General features: G+C 38.6%; 1 protein-coding gene across 1 annotated transcript; it reads right to left on the bottom strand.

Moving 5' to 3' along the window:
• Positions 1-1,242: 1,242 nt before the first annotated feature.
• Positions 1,243-27,412, bottom strand: LOC133517696 (long-chain fatty acid transport protein 4-like). The gene is made up of 12 exons (XM_061851065.1): positions 26,916-27,412; positions 16,189-16,342; positions 13,486-13,726; positions 12,982-13,201; positions 11,995-12,196; positions 10,929-11,062; positions 9,160-9,218; positions 8,111-8,254; positions 7,413-7,486; positions 6,071-6,298; positions 3,778-3,931; positions 1,243-3,226 (listed from the first exon to the last, which is right to left on the bottom strand). Exons 1-12 carry the CDS (start codon positions 27,089-27,091, stop codon positions 3,075-3,077), a joined length of 1,938 nt encoding a protein of 645 aa, XP_061707049.1. The 5' UTR covers positions 27,092-27,412; the 3' UTR covers positions 1,243-3,074.

The following is a 27,412-nucleotide window of genomic DNA, read 5'->3' as shown; positions in this document are numbered from 1 at the left end:
TGGATCCCATCATCAGAACTGAGTTTTGACATAAACGGGACCAATCTGTATATATATACATTCAAACAAAAAAATAATTTTCAAAATCGGTTCAGAAATGACGGAGTTATGGAGTAACAAACATAAAAAAAAAAAAAAACAAAAAAAAACATACAACCGAATTGATAACCTCCTCTTTTGAAATCTTGAAGTCGGTTAATAACCATACAAAATAATTCGGCTATATGGTAACTGTCAAAAAGCGTTGAAAGTTCGTATCTCGTAATGTTTGCAGCACATTGTTGCTCGGTAAGTTTTACATAAAATAATTACGGGGTCGGGGGCTTCACAGTGTTACTTAAAAACTTCTTAATTCATGATTACCCGGATAAATTATGTCTGGTTTGATTTATTGCCCGTGTTGGATTTACACACTGTATAAGACCGGGATATTAATTAATTTATTTATTTGTTTAGAACACAAACAGTCACATATACGTACGTAGTTGTTTTATGGGAGTAAAAGCAAACAACGTAACGCGTTACGTTATGTTTCGCGCGCAACTTATCTTGCGCATCTCCTAGTTAGTAACGACTGCATGGAAACCCCTTTATTTACTTTTTCGATGGTCACTTTACCCATTCACCGCTTAACACGATACGTTGTCGTTTTGCCCCTACAAAGCATTTCCTCTACATATCAGGAAACCCATGTTATCGGCTACGACCGTAGCTCAGCGGTGAATGTGTTAACCTTTTGTATGCTGCTGTCAAAACTAAGCCGTTTAGAGTGATCATATTAATTACATCCACTTGAACCAATCACTAACCTAGGGTTAACCGGACCCGGAATTACTATGGTTACCAGTACAATTTTGACACTGGATTAACAGTTTAACCGGTTAACCCTGGGTTTGTGGGGTGATAAAAGTGGCCCTAAGATGCACAGATCAGTGCCTAAGCATATTAAAGGGTTTCTCTACTCTGTCAGCAAGTAGGTACCTACCTCTTCTACATTCTCTCAACAAGTATAAGTTTATGCTCAATTTCGTAAATGACTCGTAAACGATGGCCATAGATTGTCCATTGTTTATTCGTAAGTACGTGTACAAGTTTTCTTTTTAATGAGCGTACAATTTCGTAAATTGTTTGATGTGAGTATTCCGTACGATACTATGCCACCGCTATAAAGTATGACACGAGTGTACACCTCTAAGATTCTTCACTCTTCCTTTTCACGCATAATTAAAACAACAATGGGTATATAATTTAAGTATTTATTTACAACTTATATATTTAACAAATTCGGAGCGTAGTTCGACGGCGCACTAGGTACGTGTTCTAAGTGCAATTTGTTGCAAGGCACAGATATCTAAATGGAATGTCTATATATAAAGTTTGTACTGTTACGCTTTGTTTTTCCAAATTTGGTTTTTTCAGTTGCACGCAACACATATTTGAAACAATTTTTCAAACAATATAATAGACGTTCCATCGAAATAACTGTCTTAAAACTAAAAAAAACCTTATGTTTGAAACAGGAACTTAAAGATCTATCATAAAGAATGCTGGGTGAACTTTTTTCCCAAATAAACTGCTTATGAGACTAGATGGTGGAATGTTATCTACAATATAATTTATCTACATAATATATATATTTGTATTAGACTAAATATTTGTTCTCACATTCTTATTAGTGTTAATAATAATATATGTAAACATTTTAGATAATATTTATTGCTTCAAAGTGATTAGGATATAACATTAGGAAGGCTGTAAAATTATAAAAAAAATTGGAATATTTCAAAATATCTATAATTCCGCATACGGATGACTTCTATTATTTATAAGGGTGTGTGGCATTTTTCAGTAGTCTCTTACATATATATACATATAGGTAATTAATTGAAATAAATATACAAAAAATATTTCAGGATACCAAAATACTACCAACTGCCATGTTTATTTAAAATATTTATAAAAAAAATGCGTCGGACCCAAGTGCTTGTCACTATATATGTCAGGAAATATAATTACGCAAATAAATATAAACAGGTGTTTATTGAACATGTCCTACGCATCTAATTGACTGCTCGCCTGCTCCACCACAACACTCGCTGATTTGAAACATTCAGAAACCAACAGTAACATGCTAATCACGGGAATAGTTCTACCACCATTTTACTAGCAAGTAAAATACCGATAACCGCATGAGAATATTATAGTGAATTTCACAAAAAAAGTGCAAAGAAAACACTTCCACTAAATAAGTTAACAACGTAAAAATATTACCTAAACATTATAATCATCGTAAATGTAGGGTAATCTAATTATAGTACAGCATCAATTAATCGTATAAATCAATTATCCGCCTTCACTTTAGTCTCAGACCAGCGTTTTCAACACGGCCTAAGTAAAACATCAATGTCGCTACTAGCTCCGACCCTGTACCAAATCACAAAAAACCGTGCTAAAGAAAGCTAAGTACCGGCTTATAAGGACAGGTAATTACTATATTTTATGTTAATTAATGGAGCAAAATTTTTGACTTTTATAGCAGACCTCGACACTTTTTCCTTTGATTGGGGAGTGCGGTGAAAGAATAGTGCTAACGCATCGAGTAGAGGCCAGAGGCGCATGAGTTTGTAAATACGCAGAAAACAACACGAAAATATTACTTGTTATAAAAGACATTTTCTATGAAGCTCATGCGTCTTGCCTCTTAACATTGAGTTTTAAGCGCAGTTATAAAATAACAACGTTAGGTTTACCTAGTTCTCTAATTGTAGGTATGTTACGAATAACTGGCCGTACGTAGATTTCTGGGTCGATATGTAAATATAATTGTCGAATCAGAAACATACGGCAAATTGCCAGGTTGGAAGGTATAATATGGTCCGGCGTGCCTAAGATGCTGGTTGCCCTTTTATCGTCTATCATCGTGTTCGACACTCGAGCGACACATAACTTAATCAATATCAAACTGTAACGTTGTCGCTTTCATACTTGCGCTCATAGCCCAATGTGTCTGTGAATGGCACGCGCCCCTTGTGCTGTCGACGCGTGTCCCGCCTGCGCCGGGCGCGGGCGGGCGCTTAGAGCTTGACGCGGCCGCTGCAGATGTCGCGGAACAGCTCGGAGGTGACGGGCACGAACTGCGCGCCGGCGCGGAAGTACAGCGGCTCGCGGATCACGTCCGGGTCGAAGCCCTCCTTCTGGTACTGCAGCTTCTTTAGTTTGAACGTGCCTGGGGAAAACGAACAAGTTTTATATTTTTTTCCTTATGTGGATACTCTTCCATTACCTACTCATTAGAGATGTTATGCCGGTGCCTATGTTCTAACGCTTTTGGATGACCCGGCGATAGCATGGACAACGAGAATAAGAGTTACTTTATAATATGTAACACAATAATACTCAGGTACGATAAATGTGTAGTGTAACGCATAGCACGAATACGCCATAAATTAAAACGGTCAGATTTTCTTCCTCATGTGACCGGCTCGATGGTATAGACGTTATTGAAAATATCGTTAGTCAATCCTGGATACGACTAGCTAAGGACTGGGCAGGGGCGGACTTGTTGGGCAATGTTCGCGAGCGAGCTACGATTACGGGTCAAAAAAAGAAGATGCAGTACAGGCCAAAGCAATCGTTTATCGACAAACGCCAATCGAAAAGCAAAAATGGATCAGGACGACAGATGCGAAACAACAAGTCGCGTAATCCACATCCACAGTAAGTTTCGATAGTCGTTTCTATATAGGACCGTTATTAGAGCACGGTACGCGGTCTCACTGGTGATGTCGATGTCGTCGACGAGGCGCAGGAACAGCGGGCGCGCGTAGGCGGGCAGCGCGTCGTCCACGTCGCGCGCCAGCCGCGCCAGCTCCAGCGAGCGCGCCGGGTCCGCGATGGCCGCCATGCCCGCTCGCCCTTCGTTATGGGGTATCTGCAATGCAATATATTTTCATATCATTTAAAGTAATAAAAGTTACCATTTACCTACTCTATAATGATTCGAATAGACATTCGATTACACTTGGATCGACGGCCTAAATTGTAGGTATGATGATCTCCATTAATTTCGTTGTCGAAAGTTTATGTATGTACGTAATGAAAGACGTTCCTGGAATCGGGTTGAAGCTGTACGTACGTTGCGTAGATATAAAGAGTCTGGGGATCATGTCTTCATACTAAATGACGATGTAAATATGCCGCCTCTCTATGCGCAAAGTATTAAGCTCCGACCGGAGTGGTCTCTGGTTGAAACTTAATGGAGGGGCGTGCAACGAGGCGTCGGGCTCACAAGTGATTTGATCAGCGTGAGGTTTTGCCTGGCATAGTTATGGTAACCTTTGAATTTTGGCATAAAGAGTGTCGAGTTATGATTATTTTCGAATAAAAGTATGGAGCAGGGACAAAAAATCAATTAATTTCAATAACCGTAAAACAAACCGTAATATTCTCGCAGATGGCTATACTACGAATTATTTGTGATTTTTGTGGCATACTATATACTTCCGCCACGGGTGCGTTTTTAGGGTTCCGTAGCCAAATGGCAAAAAACGGTACCCTTATAGATTCGTCATATCCGTCTGTCTGTCCGATTATGTCACAGCCACTTTTTTCCGAAACTATAAGAGCTATACTGTTCAAACTTGGTAAGTAGATGTATTCTGTGAACCGCATTAAGATGTTTACACAAAAATAGAAAAAAAAACATTAAATTTTGGGGGTTCCCCATACTTAGAACTGAAACTCAGAATATCTTTTTTCATCAAACCCATACGTGTGGGGTATCTATGGATAGGTCTTTAAAAATGATATTGAGGTTTCTAATATAATTTTTTTCTAAACTGAATACTTTGCGCGAGAGACACTTCCAAAGTGGTAAAATGTTGGTTCCCCCCCGTAACTTCTAAAATAACAGAATTAAAAATCTTAAAAAATGTATGATATACATTGCCATGCAAACTTCCACCGAAAATTGGTTTGAACGAGATCTAGCAAGTAGTTTTTTTTAATGTCATAAAATTAAAAAAAAAAATTTTTTTTCATCAAACCCATACATGTGGGGTATCTACGGATAGGTCTTCAAAAATGATATTTAGGTTTCTAATATCATTTTTTTTCTAAACTGAATAGTTTGCGCGAGAGACACTTCCAAAGTGAAAAAATGTGTCGCCCCCCCCCCCCCTATAACTTCTAAAATAACAGAATGAAAAATCAAAGAAAAAAAAATGATATACATTACCATGCAAACTTCCACCGAAAATTGTTTTGAACGAGATCTGGCAAGTAGTTTTTTTTTAATACGTCATAAATGGTACGGAACCCTTCATGGGCGAGTCCGACTCGCACTTGGCCGCTTTTTTTAAATAAATATTTTAAAGTTTTTTTTTTATTGAAATGGGTCTTTTGCCCATCATTTTTCTGCTAAACTATGATTTCTAACGATTTGGCTTGCAAGTAGTCGAGGTTAGGGATTGCAAACCGGATTGATTTTCAATCCGGCCGGATCCGGATTGGTATAGGGATATCAAAGTTAATTAAATGACATATTTTTCTAGTTTTTTGCGTAATACGTATTCCTAAATCTATAATTTGAATTTAATAAAAATAACTCCTTAACAATAAAATAACCCTTAGTAGTAAAAACACTATTTTCTTCTCTTTAGCATAAATTACAAATGCCTTCCATGGCATCTCCATCGTTTAATTTTTCCTTCTATTACAGTATTTATATCGTCGTATCGTGCCACCAACATGAAAGGCGACTTCTGTTCCCAGTCATCGTCATAATATTTTTTTTTTAACTAAATTTAAACTTTTTCATTAGTTTTATGCTCTGTTCAACTTCATACCTCTCATCCGTCGACTTTTCCTCATCTAAACCGCACAGTGCGTGCTGTATTTAGGCGTTTTTTTATTTGACCGGATCCGGTCCGGATCCGGTGATTTTTACCGGATCCGGCAGCTCCTGAAAAGTGCCGGATCCGGCCGGATTACCGGATCCGCCGGACCGGATTGCAATCCCTAGTCGAGGTATGTTTTTTTTAAACAATGTATGGAGCAGTGTCCCACTCACCGACACGCCGTACACCACGGCCTCCCGGTTGCCGAGCGCGGGGCTGGCGCTGAGCGCGTTCTCCACCTCGCCCGTGGACACGTTCTCGCCCTTCCAGCGGTACGTGTCGCCCGTACGGTCGCGGAAGTACAGGTAGCCTAGCTCGTCGCCCACCAGGAGGTCGCCGCTGACGAACGCCGCGTCGCCCTTTCGGAACACATCGCGCTCTAGCTTCTTGTTGCTGTCGGTCTGAAATAAAAGAATAGTAGATTGTTAACCAAGGGTGGAAAGCGAACCATGGTGGTGATATGTCACCCAAGATATTTTGGCGCTCGAACGAAATGACAGCGCCAATAGTTCGAGGGTGAGATGGTTACTTTTACCCGAGTTAAACACTCTACTTTTCATTTCGACTATGAGGAAAGTCAAACACAAGAAATGTTGGTTTTATGACTGGAATTGGCGCCATTTACATTTTGATCGGAAAAAATCTAAAACCATATCACAATCCGATTTTTAATTAGGATGTGTCTGAAACGGCTTTAATGTATATGGCGCGCCTTAAAAAAAAAGTGAAACTGAATGAATGAATGTGTTAAAGTAATGTAATGATAATATTTTAAACATTAATCGTCATTTATATTGATTTATTAACAAATACTTATGTTTATTACATACATTTGATTTAAATATTAAACACTAGTAGTATAATTGAATGCAATGCATTTAACATTTAATTTCGATAATACTTGGCCTGGAAATGCGAAAGCTAATACGAGAGTTTTTAACTGAATAATATGGCATATATGGGTGTTAGCCGTTGCTCGAAGTACAAATAAAAAAAATACTTTCCACCCTAGGGTGGGAAATGCAATTTTCCACCCGACTATCAGCCTATGAAAGGTGAACTTTTCGAATAGGAGAGATGAAAAAAGATTTGTAAAACTCATTAAGTAAACTGGGACGAGCTTTTTTTTACGCATACGCGCATCGCTATGAACGTCGAGCACCAACAATATACCATTACACTTGATGACAAAAATCAGTTTGTGTACCCACCAATTTCTGCGGCTCGACGATGACATTTTAGTCCTTTATTTTATGAGACATGCCCTATCTAAATGGCTACACTTTAGAATGTTTTTGCGCGCGACATTACTGCTTTACTGTTGCAAATGTCAAAATTGATTTCGCAGCAGTATTCCAGTGCGACATTGCTGCATTACTGCCGCAAATGTCAAAAATCTGGGCATCAATATCGATTTTGACTTTTACGCCTGGCCGTAGTTAGCTTCAAAATAAGTAGGTACATGCAATATCAGTTTTGTTAGCACATAAAATGCTGGAATTATTAGCAACCCACCTTGTCGACGTAACCGTAATATTCCCTCGAAGCATTCCCCTGTGCAATGAGACCGATGAACATCCCCGGTTCGCCTGAAATTTAATTAAAAAAAAAATACCAACTGTAACAACGAATATTAGGTAGAATTAATAGTACATTGTGCAACGAGGGGGGTAAGTGATATTTTGGATACGGGGGTGGTCATTATAGACCCAAGTTTGCAATATTCTTACCCCCGGAGTTACACACAATGTTTTTCATCACACTTGCGAAGAAAAAACTAAATTGTTAGCGAAATAATTCTTAAATACCGTGACATATCAAACATTCGTCCGCCATTTTGGAATTTCTTGGTGAAGGTGAGGCATCGAAGGCACGGCTGTTAAATTAATCAAATTAAATAATTTTAAACATAAACAAAAGTATTAAATTATAAACGTCAGTATTTTAAAAGTAAAACTCATTTATGCTACTGGTTTGTGACATAATAAAAAAAGCTTTTTTTTTCACAATCCATAACTCCCCGCCAAAATAGGCCTCTTTCTTTCAGTACACCTCCATGAAATAAGATCTTTTTCGAGTAAGTGTGATGAAAAACAATTTCGGAGACAAGCTTACCATTAACAAACCTCAAAAGTAGTTGAGAATGAAAAACAGTTGTTGTGGTTGGTATGCGAAATGTGGTAAAATAATACGCTGTGAAGTGGAAATGTTACCCGGGTCGCAGCGGATGCAGAAGCCATCGGGCCCGCGCACGAGCGCGCCCTGCTCGTCGACGCGCACCACGGCGATGGGCAGCGCGCTCGCCGGCAGCAGCTTCGGCAGGAAGCCCACCGCGCCCACTGTGTTGTCCACGTTTACTAAAACCACGGAAAATGTTCATACTCGTACATTTGTATACGAGCCCGTTTGAGTGCCGCACAGCCGGACCTAGTGCTCTCCCCTGGATCTCCATAACTCCCGATCATGTGACAGGTTGGCACTAAATATATGACTATGGGAATAGGCAAAGCAGCTTGTGGTGACAAATGAGCAGAATAGTCTCACAATACGACAAATTCACCAGCAGTCTTCAGCAGTCTGGAGTGATGATGAGTTGAAGGAAACTCTTAAGCTATCTCAAGGATTTAAGGTAGTTAATAGTTTTCCTCGAAGACGCGAAAGGTCTTCCACCATTCCATATTATGCTGTTTGCAACACCTGTGTTCAGCTGATATTTTATAATGATCGTGATTGAATTGTCTTTTTTCGAAAACGAGGTCATTGACCTCTACTTTTTTTATTCTTAAAAGACAGTACAGAATAAGTGCAGTCGTGTTTGGCGCCATAAAACTTTGAAGGGCTGCATTTTTAAAATGGTTGAGAAAAAACAATTTTGTCGATAAAACTCATCGTACTATACGTGGTTAACGGCTCCACTATATGTGCACAAACACATTGTATACGATCTTCGCGTACATTCTCATATTAATATTTTTTTAAACGTTACATACTTACATAGCCAATAATGTCACTTGATCTTTATAAACATCTTTATTTGTGTAATAATGTCCTATAATATTTATTTATTTATTTATTTATCTTACCTATCATATGCCATGCTGGTACGTTCAACATCTTTAAAAAATCTTGTTTCATTAATTTAAAACTTCAATGAAATTCGTCCTGAATATACGCATATACCCTGTTATCATAACAACTTACTTTAACAAATAGTACTAAGCTTGGTATACAAGTGATATCAAAGTGATAAATATAAACTCACTTATGTTGGCGTTGCCCTCCGTCGCACCGTAAATTTCATTTATCTGGGGCACTTTGAACCTGTAAACGATGTCACAACAAACAGCATTAGCTTATTCGTGCATTCATTAAGACAACAATGCTTTCGGCTGATTAAGCGACCGCTGCGACCCCAACTTATTTCTCATATTCAAATGACAATAAATTACTACATATTTAAATAGCAGCGCAAGTAAATGAGGTTAGGTGCCTACTAAAAAGTTCAGCGGCTACCATTTCTATTTGAATGGTTAGTCACTATTAATCCATATACTATACTATACATCCATATACTAAGTTGGGACTAGGTAAACAAGTAATGTTCTAAAAATGGCTCTAATGATATGCAATAAATGTAACAAAATCTAATTTTACTACGAAAAATTAAACTACTTTACGAAGGCGATAGAAATCAGGGCTAAATTTCATTTCCCGGATATTTAAATTTTACGAGATTTCCTGCATATTAACGCATTAATATTCATTACCACTTTGAGGGTAACCCCAAATTGGTCATAAATAATGTATCTATGTAATCGCTCGTTAAGCCAAATCGGAGACATTGAGGTAAGAATTTTTACTCGTAGATATATCTTATTATATTATATTATACAAGGGGCCTAATAACCAGGATGGAAATGGAAAACGCTATTTCCCTCTGTCACTCTTTATTAGTGCGATAAAGCAACAGATACCGTTTCGTTCACAGATTCGATAAATGATTATCATATTAGCTAGGCCCCGCGTCCTTTAAAGTTTTCTAATTCGGGACTTGATCCAAACAACCCGACTAAAGAACAAGCTATGTTGCAATACATAATTATGATGTAACAATTGAAATCAAATAATCTAAACTACCTCTAAAATGCTGACAAGTGCACAGTCTTACAACAATTGAAATCAAATAATCTAAACTACCTACCTCTAAAATACTGACAAGTGCACAGTCTTACATATAGGAAAAACAAACCCAAAACTAAATTACCACATTGACTCTGTTCCCCTACAAGCAGTAACTAGTCAAAGAGACCTGGGCATCACTATTTCACATAACTTAAAATGTCCCACGCATATCACCAAAATTACCAAGAAAGCAAATTCTATGCTGTAGGTATATGATCCGGAAAGCATTCCATGTAATTACTAAGGATCTATTTATTAGAATATACAAGTCGTATCTCCGTCCTTTACTTGAGTATGCTTTTCAGATATGGTCCCCCTACTTTAAAAAGGACATCACTTTGCTGGAAAAAGTACAGCGAAGAGCAACTAAAATGGTTGCTTCACTGAAAGACAAGACATATGAAGAACGGCTTCAGGAATTAGGTCTTACAACATTGGAGGACAGAAGGAAGCGAGGCGATCTTATTGAGACATACAAAGTCTTGTCTGGACACTACAATGTTCCAAATATTAAAGACTTATACATATCAAGCCAGAATGTAAGGTTAAGAGGACACTCTAAAAAACTAGTCAAACCTCCATGTGCTAGCAACCCTAGGAAACACTTCTTGCCAAATCGTGTAGTAAATGTGTGGAACTCTCTACCAGAAACTGTTGTTAGTGCACCGTCAGTGAACTCTTTCAAAAATAGACTAGATACACATTTTAGAACATTAAAAAGTGCTAAATAAACACAAGTGCTGCGATATACACGCATCAGCTCCAAGAGCTGCTAGTGTATCAAATAAATAATAATAATAATACCTTAACACACAGGGACATGCAATATGAATTGCTATAACAAGTGACCTGTCAACGATGCTCTGCCAGATGGCCGGGCGCATGCCGTTGCCCACCATGATGCGCACGCGGTGCTGCGCGTCGCTCGGGCGCGGCGGCTGCGCCAGCAGGTAGCGGCACATCTCGCCGATGTACTGCGCCACCTGGATTCAACGACACGCTGGTAAGTGTTTTCAGCAGATGGAAATACTTTAGCGAGCAGCAGCCTAATTTCTTAGACACCATTGTCAATATTGTTAACTGACAATTATATAATTTTATTTAAAATATACCTGCTCCTGTTATAGGTACCAGGTATACCTAATGCATACTGAGCGTCAGTACACATATACATTTATACAACAAATACAACTTTAAAATCTTACCATGGCCGTATGATTGTTTGCCACCGACGTAATATAAATAAAACATATTAAAAAACCTCTTACGATGCCAAAAAAAAAGCAATTGTATGCCAAAAATGCTCTACGTCATTTTGGAAAAGAGCTGATACTCTTCAAACTGCTAGATCGATTTCTTTCAAACATTGCTAAGAACCACCGCGAGAAAACGCTTTCGCGAGCGCGCACTCTCTTTCACGTAAAAAAAAACCGCATCGAAATCGGCCCATCTGTTGGAGAGCTACGATGCCACAGACCGACATTGGCGTCAAACATATTGTTACCCGTCTTTTTGTGTCGGGGGTAAATAAATATTATATTTGTCATCCCGCTCTATTGCAATATTTCATATTCATATTTATCTTTATTACTTACATAAGTTTCAAAATTAGAGTAGGTTATCGTGGTCGTAAAATTATCTTAGGTCTGTGACCGTAGGATATATGTATAAGGCTCTCGGGTGTAGTTTGGAGTATACAGATAAATATAAATTATAACCTACCAAAAATCTAAATCGAGATAAGAAGATAAATTTAATTGCGTAATGCCTCCTTGGTGGACTAAAACTCTTTCACTTTCAGTGGCCGCGTACTTCCAAAGTTGAAACGGCATTCGAACAATTGATAGCGTTAATCACGTTCAGCAGCTACGTGATAAAAATATTAATTAGGTAGGTACTTTATACGTTTGTTTACCGTGCACTGATAGTTGATACAGTCAGTCCAGTAGTTGGAGGCGGAGAACCTGGGGCGGACGACGGACGGGATGCCCTCCACTAGCGCCGCGCCCGTGCCCACCACGCCGCCCGCCGTGTGGTACATCGGCAGCGGGTTGTACATTCGGTCCCAAGACTTCAGCCCCAGCATGTGCACTGTTGCCAACACGATTAGAAGGTACCTGGAGAAGCGATAGGTGCTACTTCAAGCCGAGGGTCGAGAGGACAAGAGGAAGGTCGAGACGTCAGACTTTGTTGTTCCACCAGCAGAATCAAATAGCGCTGAGCAAGTTTCTTATTTGCGAACGTATGTTTTCTTTTAAAAAAAGCTTGCTCCTAACGACAGAAAAAGTGGGTTCTTAATAACTAAACTTCAAGAAACTATAAACGGAGGTGATAACGATTGTTACGAGGCACGATTGTGTTTGAGATCGCCATTGATAATTACAGTCCCTTAATGAGGTTAAAGTCTATTTCTCCCGTTCAAATGAAAACTCACACGTGAGGTAGTAAATCATAGATAAAATTTCTCATAAACACCATAGATTAATAATATGATATGTAGCTAAGTGAACACTGAACACTAAACGTAAACAGCAAACTTGTTATATACTCATAAGTTTTAGATAACTACAAATTAATTACGGCCACAAGTCACAGGAGCTCGGATAATTTGGACCATGTTTAGACCAGCACTACACTCTACGCTAAACAAAGTTCATGCACCTAAGTTCACTATAATAAACCAAATGACAAAACTTTTCGGACCAAGAAACGATGCCAATGTACAGATGTAGTGAATAATCCTTTCCCGTCGTTTTTTTACGCAAACGTACCAACGTGTTATGGTATTTCAGTCAGTCTCAGTACAAAATGTACTAAGGTTGACTGAAGTAGCATGATAAATACGAACGATCCCGAGAAAATACGATGGAAAAGGATTATTCAGTACATCTGTATAACATACTTGGAATTAGGCAGCACCGCAGCCTTCGGCATCCCGGTCGTGCCCGAAGTGTAGATGTAGAGCAGCGTGTCCTTGTAGTGCGGCGGATCGGTGACCAGCAGGTAGTCGGGCGGGTGGCGCTCCATCTCCGCGCCGAAGTCCAGGACGCCGGGAGCCGGCGTGCCGTACAACTGGAACAGCTTCATGTCAGCCGGCAGCTGGCTGCGGACCTCGGCCACGGCTGTCGAAATAAGTTACTTTATAGATACAAGATATTTCGACATTCCATAAATGTAGGCGATTTAAAATAGGAAAATGCCCACTCCTCCTTCTTCTTCTAAAGTTAGAAAACAGCATTCTAGATAGACATAATTCAGATGTAGGTATTTATTATTAAGACTTAAGACGTTTATCAGTATCGGATGTATTTATTTTGAAAATAAATTAACACGTACACAGCGAGGTGGAGGACTCATCTATACGCTGACTGGCCATGTTAACTATGCACAAGTGCAAGGATCATACCGTCGGCCATCTGATCGGAGAACACGATGGCCTTGGCCTTCGCGACCTGGATGCAGTGCAGCAGCGGCTTGTGGCGCAGGTTGCTGTTGATGAGCGCAGACACGGCGCCGAGCTTGGCCATGCCGAGCCACGTCCACACGTACTCGGCGCAGTTGGGCATGAACACGCACACCACGTCGCCGCGCTTCAGATCGACGTGCTCTTGCATCACGCGTGACACTTGGTTAGATTTGGCAGCCATCTGTAAAGGGTTAATTGATTTTGTATCTCATCGTCACATTAAGGAGGGATGAGGGATTCCACCAGTGAGCGACGTATGCCGCACAAGCATTTTTGTACTGCATTTGCTTGTGCCGCACACTGGTGGAATCCCGCCTTTAGATATTTTTACTATCTATATTTAATGCATGGTGCATGGTAAGATATACATACAGGTAGATTTGCAAAAGTGTAGTAACCGGACTTGTAATTTCTCTGACGGCTAATCTCGTACCGCTATTTTGGATAACTCGCTCCGGTTCCACCTATTTCCGTACGCAGGTATTATTACAATCCCATAAATATTTAACTGCGTAGTACGTAGGTATACAGGATGTAATTGTTAAGTGTTTACATGCGATTGCTCCGTAAATATAAGAGATATAAAAAAAAAACTGACATCAAAAGTGAGTAAAATAAGTAAAATTACATTAATAACTTTTTTTAATAAAACTAGAAATACCCAAAATATTAATTTTAAACGGCTCCATACATTTAGTATAACGTTCGTTGAGTGGTTTCATCGTCTACGATAAGAGATAGATATAGGTATGATTCATTGTTTACATGATCAATAAAACATTAAAGTAATAAAACATTATTTTGGAACAAGGACGAAATTAAATTTTTTGTTCACAGTTAGTTGCTTTGCTCGAAGTGACGCCCGTGTTGAGCGATACCCTGATGGGCCCTCATCATTGTTTCTAAATGAATTTTCTTATCAAGATTCCCCAATCTCACTCCCTGTGATTTCTTCTTATGGGGATTCATACAAGACAACGTGTACGCTGACCAAATGTGCAATCTAGAGCTAAATAAATTATGATGATTTCTATTTTTTATTACATGTTTACAGAATAATCCTGTAAACAAGAAAAAAACGTACTTCCATCTTAAAAGCCGGCAGCCCACTTACAACCCCTCTGGTGTTGCAGGTGTCCATGGCCGGCGATAATCAATTACCATCTGGAGATCCGTCTGCCGAAGCTTTCCAAACTCGTACCTCACTCTCTCATAATTCACACGGTATTCGGCGACTGAAAAGCTCTCTATTATATCACGATTAACGATTGTATAAAATACTATTTACTCATTAGATAACACAGTTTCGATGTCAGTATTTTTTTATATTTGTTATATTTACCGAATAATCGCATCATGTAAAAACTTAACGATTACACCCTGTAGATGGTTATTGATTAATTCAAAGAATACACACTACACAGTTTAGTGAAATTATAGACGTAGTCGGTAAACTTACGAATTACAGGTAGGTTCCTGCCTACCTACGAAGATATGATTGCATACGATCCTTTCCGTAAAACTTTTGCCGTATTTCTAAACAACATTCTATATACATTAGGTTTTCTACATTTGGTTCGGCGATATCGCGGAAAAACCGTAGTAATTAATAGATATGAGTCACGTAGGCAAGTAATTAAGTAGCATTAATGGCTAACCCTTCCATTATGAATGCGTTTAATAAGTAATAAGAAATGTAGGTCCGGCGACCTTGGATCTACGCTGTAATCAGTCGAGGCTTCAGAACGACGACGTAAACGGGTAACTATACGTTCTCACATTATCAGTAGAATAACGACTTTCAGGGCTGTATCTAAGTAAATAAAAACTTATCTAGACCTTGTTCATTTTAGGAACCAGACATCCATATTAATTAGAATACGGTTTCATAAACTCGAATGGGCAAGTGTGCATCTGAAGTATTTAAAATGACAAGACAAGAAGGCGCCGCACCCAGCCAGGACATGTCTGCTCCGGACCGCCGGCTGGTCCCGGGGACGGAGTTTGGTGGGGGTGACACGCTCTGGGATGAGGGAGGGATAGTTATAATCAGCCGACTATGCAGTGTAAGTGCAGTAATGTATATTTACCTATTTAAAATGATACAAATACAATATTATTTGTAGTCTCCCTTCAGTTGTTGAGGATAAATTTCAAAGCACTGGACAGTCCGCATTTTAAAAAGGTCCCGTATTTACAGAGTATTGTCTATATTTAGATCTGGTCACAGGATTTACGTACACTGGACTTAAATCTTACCTACTATAAATTAGAGATGCCGTGCGTACGGCATCGGGTTTTAGTAAGAATAAGCATATGAGTGTGGAAGAAGATAATATTCAACCCAGAACGTCCCCGGATACAATAGTAAACTTGGGCAATTTTCATACGTAAGTGACCCGTTTTAACATATTTAAACTTGGGCACTTCTATCCCAAATGGGCTTAGTAGCCTAGTAGGAAGTAAGTACTCATTTTATATTTGCTAGTCCAGGTTCGACCGCCGATGACAATGAAGAACAATACGAGTATTAACCGGCGTTAGAACGTAAGCGCCGCGTCGCCGAACGTCTATGGCATGTCAGGTGTCATATCCAAAGACAATAAACTGCAATGTGACAGAAAACTAGGTCAGAAATGTCACCTCTTTGTAGGTCCAGGTACGGTCTCCGACGACAATGAAGCAAGGAGCGTCGGGCATGAGCGCCGCGCGTTTTGTGAACAGCCCCGCGACCGTGGCATCCTGTCGCCCCCATATCTTCTGTCGGACGATACCTTTCACGTAGCGGCACAAGAATCTGGCGATAAAACAAGCAAATGAACACATGTAAAGTAATGACGAGTATGCTATTGATCCGAAGAGATCCGAGAACGGAATGATACATGACAACACCTGAGAATGTAACTGACTAATCTATGTGTATGGGTATGGTATGTTGCGTCTGAACATGTTACAATACGTTTAAATAAGGAACACAGATAGTCCATTATTTCCGAAATTAGGTATATTATCTTTATCTAGTTATAGTATATGTTTATACCATAATCAGTGCACCCTCAGTGAACTCTTTTGAATATCAGACTCGACAAACATTTTATAAATGGACAAAACATGAATCAGCTATAAGCTGTCTGTGCATTCTTAAATAATAATAATAATAAATGTTTTTACAAGTGGTTTTATGTAAATTGTAAATAACAGAAAGGTAAATTATGAACGTAAGGATCTTATAGACTGCTAGAATAGAACGTACAATAGTTTTTTATATAGGTACATATAATGTTTATCCTCCTGAGCCCCCCCCCCCCCCCATTGAAATGAAATAAAAAAAACAGAGTACAGTATACAGAGTTGTTTTTATTTACTGAACGAAACAAAATTTATTTAATGCAACTCTATCCCAGCTGAAAATTGTTAAAATTTAAAATTAAACTCGCGTGAGACATATCCTACACTATTTAGATACCACTCACTTTAATTTTTCGAAGATATTCATTTTTATATTATATCACATTTTATACAGTTTTGTAGGGGTTACCACCAAGAGATGTTACCAGTAACTACTAAACTACTAGATAAATTTCATCCAAACATTAATTACTCCATGGCTATTTTAGCTTTTGCACTTATACCACCGGTAAATCTGTTTTTATTTTTATTTTTAATTACTTTAAGGCAGTTTACTAAAAGACCAATCGACTTTACAACATTAAAGTACTTACTCTATACTTATACGACATTACTATTTATACTGTTTTTATTAGTATTTAACTTTAACAAAATTTTAGTGGTAACTATAACTACTGGGAAATATCCCACCTTTTATAGTTTGAGTTATCCACCCGTTATGTCGCCCGATTTGTCAAATCTAACCTTTAAAAGTATGACAATAAGAGTCAAGGCACGCGTCTTCGTGATTGACACGATCTATAACCACGGGAAAAAAGTCCCGGCAGTTACCACTGGTAACAACTTAGTAGTAACTAGTGTGGATAACCGTTTTTTAGCGTTTATACTTACTATGCTGTCAATAGGAAGACAAAGGGAAGAAAAAAAAATCCAAGTAAGTTTTCTTTCAAGTGGATGTTACGTAAGCTTTTGCTAAAACAAGAGTTCCAATAATTTTCATCACGTACATTAGGTACCTAATAGATCGCTAAAAAGTGCCGACGTGGCCATCGTTAACGCTCCGTAGCGTAGCGTAGTCACCTCTCTCTATCACTCTTATTAGTGCGATAGTGACAGTTGCGTACCGTTCGCTAGTGACGAGCGTCAACGATTGGCATGTTGGCTACGCGGGCTTGTATAGTATATAACTAGTCGGCTACAAAGAGACTTTGACGAGCGTTACGCAGTGTCAAGCGTCACCTGTTAAAGTTCATGGGGTTCCCATCGACACGAGCACTTTCTAGACACGTGCTGCGTTAAAGATTAACCTTGCGACGAAGTCTAGGTGGGGTGTAGTATCGATTTCCGAATGTTTCAGTCGAAATAATATATTTTAGTTATTGTGGCATACCTAATTTTATAGCCGCCACTAAACGGCAATTAGGTACCTACAACTTGAGGCCAACAAAAGACATCAACGTTCTACTTTTCCTTACCTACTTACCTAGTTAATTAATGTTTATGTTAAGTATTAGGTATAATATTTTGGGCACATCACAGACTTTTCAAGTTTCATTGACTCATTGGGAAAAGAAACACACATTCGGAACGTAAAAAATCCGTTGTGACCGTTATAACGTTGTCAATAATAGTAAGGAGTTAGAGTGCACAAGCACAACACCCTCTGGCTAAATTGCACAACGACAGTGTCATTCTATTCCCTAAGTATGATGATATGATATGTGATGACTGGGGAGATAGAGATTACAAAACAGTTTCCACTAACTAAACCTAGATCGCTTCAGTATAATATAATCTAGGTTTATAGGTTTCCCTTTTTTTGTTTTGGGCGGACGTTGTCTTTAATCCTCATTAGAACTTATTAGGTACCTACTTATATGTATGTACGTCAACACAGGCCGACAGGACCAACCCATTTAGATATTTATTTATACGTCAACCAACACAGGAATGTACTAGTTTTACCATTCGAGTGTTTATTAGCTATCAATACAGCAGACTGCATTATTAGGGCTGCAGACGTCAGTCATTCGCTGAACCATCCAAGGTATGTATGGGTCAGTAAAATACACATGTCATTGCAGCGTAGTCGCCATTAGATATACTGGAGCGGCCGAGATGCTCAAAAATATCTGAACACGTACTCTAACACCTTGACAATAGAGGCGTGTTCAGATATTTGCGAGCTCCTTGGTCGTGGACTCTAGTACGAAATCGCCTTTTCATACAAACATAGTCCTCATTTTCCTCTCTGAATATTCACATTACTGAAAATATTTTGACACAATTTGTTGTATATCAACCACAGCTTTGCCTCTTGTTTTTTTCTCGAATTTTTAATTATTATAAGATTAGCAGCATTTAAAAATTTGTATGAAATCTGTTTTTCGCTCCTAATTTTTACAATAATCAAATAATCTAAAAAAGTCACACGTAGAGGCATAGCTATGGTTAATATACATCAAATTATGTAAACATATTTTCCATAATGTCAATATCCAGAGAGTAAAATGGGGACTACGTTTGTACGGAGAAGCGGCCGGCCCCTTTCGTCTTCATATAGAAAATGTCAGCACAACATTATCTTATACCTTTAAACGAGCAATTCTTGTATATATATATATCAGGGATCTCGGAAACGGCTCTAACGATTTCGCTGAAATTTGGTATATGGGGGTTTTTGGGGGTAAACAATCGATCTAGATTAGTCTTATGTTTGGGAAAACGCGTGTTTTCGAGTTTTCATGCGTTTTTCTTTCGACGCCGAATATGGTCGTTAATTTCGTGTTGCAGGTCACTGTCCGTCCGTCCAGCGGGTTAAGACGCGGGCGGCAAGAAACAACCAGTGTTACGGGTTCGAATCCCGCCCAGGGACTTACTTTTTTTTTATATCTTCAAGCTTATATATAATATTTTAATTTTTATTGTTTTAGACTAGTTTAATTTAGTAAAAAAATGTAGTTAAGATTATCATCTATACACCACCATATTACAATAAATAGTTATAAGTGTTATAATTATAACCGAGCAAAGCTCGGTCGCCCAGGTACTGATTTAATTAAGTTGCTAGTACCTACTTAATTAAATCATAATGTTGGTACTTCCTTGCACAATAAAATTATTGGCATGCATTACCCTACCACGCTACCGAAATAAATTTAATCAATACCGTACTACCTAAAAGTATCTGCCACCCACAAATACTTATCCAGATAAAGACATAACATACCTATCTCGACAGTTTCCGTTCAAAAGTAACTGTAACAGTGCGAATTTTCTTCATACATACACATCTGTTTTTGTAAGCTAACCGAGAATGATTGTAATAAATACTGTTGGCTACTTTTGATGCTGACGGTACCTACTGCGTAAACCGTTTTTTACCTTACTTTCGATTATAAGGAAAATTATAAATTTCAAGATCAACGGAATAATTAAAAAAAAATGGTTAGGTTAGGGTTAGGTCATAACAAAATTGTACATTACGATACAAGTGCGAAAGGTAAGAAATGAGCAACCAGTGGCAACAATAAATTAAAACACGACCGAAGGGAGTGTTTTAAATCCAATACGAATTTCCTATTCGCACGTCTATCGTACAACGTTTTACATTATATGGCCCTTTTAATTTTCGACATAGGCACGTAAAGTGCTAGTTACCGCACTAGTGCGATGAAGTAGCATCATATGTACCCACTGTAAAATATATTAACTTGTACGCTCCTCCTCAGTTCCTTAACTTAAAACTTTGCTCGCAAACAACTGCATATTAATATTATTGTAAGTCAGCGGTAGCATGCAAGTTTTATAAAGTTCAACCCGTTGGTTGCATTAGCGTTGGCAATATTAGCATGGAGACGTAGAGTAGAAGCCATTCGAATGCAGTGTGGCGCGGCCGCGCGATCCCGGTGGCGCAGTTTGACGCAAGCGGCGCCGCCGTAATCCCATAATTCAATGAAGACAGCTGACCTTGGTCTTTGGGGATCGGCGGAGAAACAACAACAAACTGTCAGAATTTTAACTTTGCTTTATTGATTAGTTTAACTACTCAATGATTAATTGACTGTCACTATAGAGACATCGATGGGTTTGGAGTTATACTCGACTCCATCATCTGGCAAGCTCATTGACACCGTAATATTGAATTTTAACATTTTAACTCAATCGGACACCAAAACATGCCAGATACATATTTATAGATAATAGGTACCTACTTGACAACGGTTATTTTTATTTTTTCCCGGTGGTTAAGTTCTAACTAACATGTTAATAGTTCGATTTTAAAGAGACCGCCATGTGACCATCCAACCCGGAGTAAAGCAAGTAACTAGTAGTAAGGTGTATTATCCTTATATTGGATTAGTGACGTCAGAATACATGAGAGACGTGTGTCTTATGCCAAATTGTTTGTTACAATGTTGATACAGATTTTATTTCCTAATCGTTGTCGCATAGATAGCAAGCGCATCGTCTCCAGTTAACCGGTATTAGTTAAAACCTACCTAACGCATAGTTGGTAGATCTCGGGGCCACACTTATATTGGTTTTCTCGTTAAGTGGCTGTAGTAACAGCCGAGTAGCTACAGTACCGTAGCTATTCTACGCACGCGACTACTGCATCCAAAATAGCTCCGCGTAAACATTCGATAGGTCAAACAACCTCGATGAAGACTAGCTTGCTTGCGAAGCAGATTGATCAATGCAACCAATCACGCAATATTCAAGCAAGGAGTTCCATTCCAGATCAACACTTACAATCTTACATGGATGTGAGGGACAATCGTCATGAGAGCAATCGCTCTGTCTGACACGAGAGCAATACATGAGTCACTTATGGCAGAAAAAATTCAAATTGAATAATAATTATTTTCGGAAATTGAGGAACCATTTGATTGTTTACATTAAAATATTTGTAATCAAAGGGAAAACTTTCTTGAATAAATATTTTTATAATGCGCTGCGTCCTGTAACCTTTAAAATAATTAATTCTAGCAAAAGTTGTGCGGCGTGCAAAAACTAAACTGATTTTTTTTAACTAGGTACTCAAAGGGACAGCTGATCTAAATGTATGCATAGCAATATGCAATAAGGTAAACTGAGAGTATGCCAAGGGCAGTGAGTCAGGAACGAATTAAAATAGTCGGCGGACGGGTTTCACGGGCTTTCGGGAGGACGGCCCACCACAGACAACTCTTTAACGTTACGTGACAAGTATTGTCTTATCTGCTCAACATTTGGTTAAGAATCAAATAGTATATACATATCGTGAAACTATACGTATTCAAACGATTATCCGTAATAATTGAACGATGTTATAAACGCCAACCATCACTTATTTTAGCCACAAATGATTTATCGCAACCAGGGAAACATGGCAAAATCTTTGATAAGTAGGAATAATAATCACACACACAATGTCTCTGCTTTACCTTAAGGTTGACTGGTAGAGAATGCCTTTTGGCATTAAGTCCGCCTTTTGTACGATAAGTTTTCTTTTGTGCAATAATGTTTAAATAAATAAATAATGGACATCCCTAACCCTCCTGCTTGATTTTAACAGGTTGTTTTGTTATTTCTACCGTTTAATTTATATTGTGGATATTATGTTTGTAAGTAGGTAATCAATTAAAATGTAAGGAGTCCTCAATAATGTTTTTGACCTAATTTAGAAAGAATTTTACTGTTAAATACATGTAAACAGTTGCAAACATCGTCGCAGCGCCCCCCCGACACGAGGTGGCGAATGTAGGTGGCGGCGATCGATCGCCCCAACACACGTATAAATATAGGAGAAACCGTTCAGGGCCGACCTTCAATTCGCAGGACACCGGAAAACGAGTGATAACGGTCCTTGTTTTAGCACACACTTTGTTTATCCATTACTTACATCGACCGAAAGCGCACTGAACTTCGTAACCTACAATACAAGGCAGTTTAAACTACTTTAGAAATTGGTATAAATACTTATGGATTGGGTAAGTAAGTCAGACCAAGATAACTCTGCAGCGATTTTTATAGCACAAATGTAGTGTTGTTAAAAGTGAACTTTGAACCCTTAAATACTCAAACCTTGAAGGTTCAACCTTTGAAGACTCAGCGTTGAAGGTTTGAGCTAAAAACCTTGACGACTCAAGTTTTTAGGGTTCCGTACCCAAAGGGTCAAACAGGACCCTATTATTAGGGTTCCGTACCCAAAGGGTCAAACGGGACCCTATTACTGAGACTCCGCTGTCCGTCCGTCTGTCCGTTCGTCCGTTCGTCCGTCCGTCCGTCCGTCCGTCTGTAACCAGGCTGTATCTCATGAACCGTAATAGTTAGCCAGTTGAAATTTCTACAGATTATGTAGGAATTTCTGTTGCCGCTATAACAACAAATACTAAAAACAGAATAAAATAAATATTTCGTACGGAACCCTTCCTGTGCGAGTCCGACTCGCACTTGTCTGGTTTTTATTTTATGAGCTCTTAAGTGTAAGTCTTTAAGACTCGGGCTTCATAGAGAGTTCACGCTTTAAAAACTGGGGCCTATTGAAAGCTCAAGCCCCCCGAACCTCGAAGGCCTGAGTGCAGCGTTAAGAGTTTTTATTTTATGAGCTCTTAAGTGTAAGTCTTTAAGACTCAGGCTTCATAGAGAGTTCAAGCTTTAAAAACTGGGGCCTATTGAAAGCTCAAGCCCCCCGAACCTCGAAGGCCTGAGTGCAGCGTTAAGAACTCAAATAATGAGCGTTCTAGGCAGAAAGTATTATTGTTTTTTTTTAGGGTTCCGTGCCCAAAGGGTAAAACGGGACCGGGAAATATTGTTTTATATTAAATTAAACTGTTTCATCTTGTAAAAGCGTATGTACCTTTATACATATAATATGTAAACCTCATCTCATTGTCTAATTTAGTTTTAATAGCATCCCCAGCCGTATGGTAAAGGTTAGGTTAGCCATTAAGTTAATTCTACTAAAATCACAATGCTTTTGTAATTTACCAACATTCATGGTTATTAGGTTAATGGACCATTTCAATACTTGTCTACATGTTTTTTTTAACGTTTGCTTTTTAGTAATGCGTAATGAATGAATTTCCGCTCGATGTGATATGGCTAGCGCCACTTGTAATAGTTCTAATTATACGACCCCAGGGTTTAATGTCTGTCCTCCGTGACCGATCTAACCGCGTACTATTGATCCATTAATTTACCATAAAAATAGACACACATAATGAACGTCCTCGGTATCTTAGAAACTTATGATTGATTATTAAATTGATATTTTTTCAATATTATTTTAGTTAGATTTACTTAAAAAATTGGTTCGGACTTTCTGGATGTTACTTCTTTTTTACGAAAGCGACTGCCATCTGACCTTCCAACCCAGAGGGTAAACTAGGCTTTGTTGGATGTTACTAACTACCTATAAAAAATCTGGTGCATGCGTCATTCTAAAACTTCTCTACGCACACTTAATCACATCATCCTTCCAAGATGAAAAAAATGGTCGAAGACATATGTTTCTAGATAGGCTAGCGTATTGTTATGAGAAGAACCGTCATCTCATTCATAAATCATAATACACAACGTGAGTATCGTGACAGCGCGTTGAGAAATAATAATAATTATTAAAAGTAAGTATAGAAAATGTTTGAAGAGACCAGACGTTTTATAATAAGTATAATAAAATATAATAATCGGTCTTGCCGGGGGTAGGGCCGCGTCGTGGGCGTCAAGTGCAGTGAAGCTCGAAGACTAGTCCGTTACGATAACGGAGTCCACAATGCCGTCACGTTTGATGGCGCTTCAGGGAAACGAAGTGCTCCACTAATCAAAGATTTTAGGATTACATACAGTTTCGAGACGTCGTTCTTCTCGATTGACCATAATTTTACAGAAAGAGTCAGATAAAATAAATTGGTAGTTGCATATAATTTCAGTTTCATTTTTTTTACATTTTAGTTATTTAATGTTGTCCAAATTTTATTTTGGCATACGTTAACAAACAGAGCATACACTAAATCTGTACAAAGGCAAATTTTACATTGCTAACTTACTAAAAGATCCCTCAAAGTTTGTAAAGGAAAATACTGAAATGTTTAAATTTATAAAACAGAGTAAAGCAACTTTTCATGTCTGGATAGCTGCGTTTTGTCAATGTTTATATAGGTATATTATATGTTTCAAGCATAGGCCTAGGTATTTAATTGTTGTTAAGTGGAAATAAAAAAGACACACACATATCCGATGATGATGGCGGAGATACAGTACAGACATACTTAATATCTACTGATGGGAACGAATGATATGACCGTACGAAGCTTTTATCATTTTGATAATATATTATATAAATAGCTATAGGCTCCATTTTATTTACTCTAACACTGATTTGTAGGTATATAGATGGATTGTGGTTTAAATCCTTTTTTAGGGTTCCGTAGCCAAATGGCAAAAAACGGAACCCTTATAGATTCGTTATGTCCGTCTGTCTGTCCGATTATGTCACAGCACTTTTTTCGAAACTATAAGAGCTATACTGTTCAAACTTGGTAAGTAGATGTATTCTATGAACCGCATTAAGATTTTTACACAAAAATAGAAAAAAAAAACAATAAATTTTGGGGGTTCCCCATACTTAGAACTGAAACTCAAAAAATCTTTTTTCATCAAACCCATACGTGTGGGATATCTATGGATAGGTCTTTAAAATGATATTGAGGTTTTTAATATTATTTTTTTCTAAACTGAATAGTTTGCGCGAGAGACACTTCCAAAGTGGTAAAATGTGTCCGTCCCCCCCCCCCCCCGTAACTTCTAAAATAACAGAATGAAAAATCTAAGAAAAATATATGATATACATTGCCATGCAAACTTCCACCAAAAATTGGTTTGAACGAGATCTAGTAAGTAGTTTTTTTTTTAATACGTCATAAAATTAAAAAAAAAAAAATTTTTCATCAAACCCATACGTGTGGGGTCTCTATGGATAGGTCTTCAAAAATGATATTTAGGTTCCTAATATCGTTTTTTTCTAAACTGAATAGTTTGCGCGAGAGACACTTCCAAAGTGAAAAAATGTGGGTCCCCCACCCCCCCTGTTACTTCTAAAATAACAGAATGAAAAATCTAAAAAAAATATATGATATACATTACCATGCAAACTTCCACCGAAAATTGGTTTGAACGCGATCTAGTAAGTAGTTTTTTTTTAATACGTCACAAATGGTACGGAACCCTTCATTGGCGAGTCCGACTCGCACTTGGCCGCTTTTTTAATGTTAGGGGCAACAATATTTGTTAACTAAAACATGGTAGGGGAGCCCAAGAGGGATTCTGACGGATGCCTAATGTGTTTCGAACTTATAACCGTCAGATTAAGTAAATGTGTCCAAATAATTGTCAGCTTAAGTATTAGTACAATTATAACATCAACGTGGACCAAACTAACCAAATTCACTATCTACTTAACGATTTTTTTACTGCCTACCAACCCTTCACGGGTAGCAAGATATCGCTCATATCGTAGGTATGATACAGTATATATATATATATCATGATCACTTGAAGATTCTACAACTACCTATACCCTTATGGAGAGCACCATGATGAACAGTTGACAGGTTATACACCCATGATTATGTAGGTATTTGCACGGGCAGATTATGTATGCAAAAGAAGTCTTGATGAGCACACAAGGCACCCAAAGCACGTCCGTTTGACCAAAACACTGTGAACCGGTGTTCCTAGGGAAGGCATACGATCCGAGTTTATATTATTCTGGACACGTTATGGGTAAAACTTTACTGTATCCAAATTTGGAAGATAACTACCGGCTCGATTTCCGAATGAAAATTAATATTTCCGTTAAACAATTGTGACATTGTAAAATATCCCAACAATGACAAACAATTTTTAAATGTGCCTCGTACACCAAATTATTGTATTTAAAAATGTTACCTACGTAGGAAATATCCTAGGTTTAGTGTAGTAGGAATCGTTATTTTAGCGGATAATTTGTGCGTACTTTTATTAAATCAATGCTATTTAGCACCAGTAGGAGCGATACGTAGTATTTATTATCCAAAGAGCATGTCATAGGGACATATGTTTCAAATATTGTTTTCCTTAAAGGTTTAAGTACGTAGTTTATTTATATACCTATTCCACTATTCTCTATTTGTAAATCTTCTGCGTTTAAATTTTTCAATCAATAGGTCCAGCGCAAAACAATTCGATTTCTGAATGGATAACAAAAAGGTTCTTACTTGAGATCCCGGGGTAGAGTCTTGACGATTACGTAAATGCGTTTCCTGTAGCGGTATACACAGGGCGCGATCGCCAGGAGAGCGAAAATCGCGGCTTTGGAGAGCGTGCTCAGCACGGCGGCCATCGCGGCGGCCAGTGCCATGAGCGCCACGAGCGCTGCCAGTACCGCGTCCATGCTGGCGACGATCCCAATAGGCCACGCGACTATTATACACTAGTATCGCACTGCCGGAGCGACCGATCACACCGTTTGATGCGCGTCCATCGACACAAGTTTCGCCGTTAGTGTAATGCACGCCGACACCACCGTGTGAGCGCCTCGGGCGGCCGCGCGTCAATGGCGAGCCGGGGCCGGAGCTCCCCTCGCAGCTGCACATGCGCCGACAACAGCTGATCCTTGCCGCAGCCTAAGATAACAATACCGGCGTTATTCAAACTAAAGCACTATTGCAATTTCTTACTGGAAACCGACACTACATGACATATTTCACTTCTA

This window comes from Cydia pomonella, chromosome 5 (assembly GCF_033807575.1).
Source record: "Cydia pomonella isolate Wapato2018A chromosome 5, ilCydPomo1, whole genome shotgun sequence".
Taxonomy (NCBI): domain Eukaryota; kingdom Metazoa; phylum Arthropoda; class Insecta; order Lepidoptera; family Tortricidae; genus Cydia; species Cydia pomonella.
The sequence above is the reverse complement of the archived record's forward strand: the minus strand, read 5'-3'. Positions and strand labels throughout refer to the sequence as shown.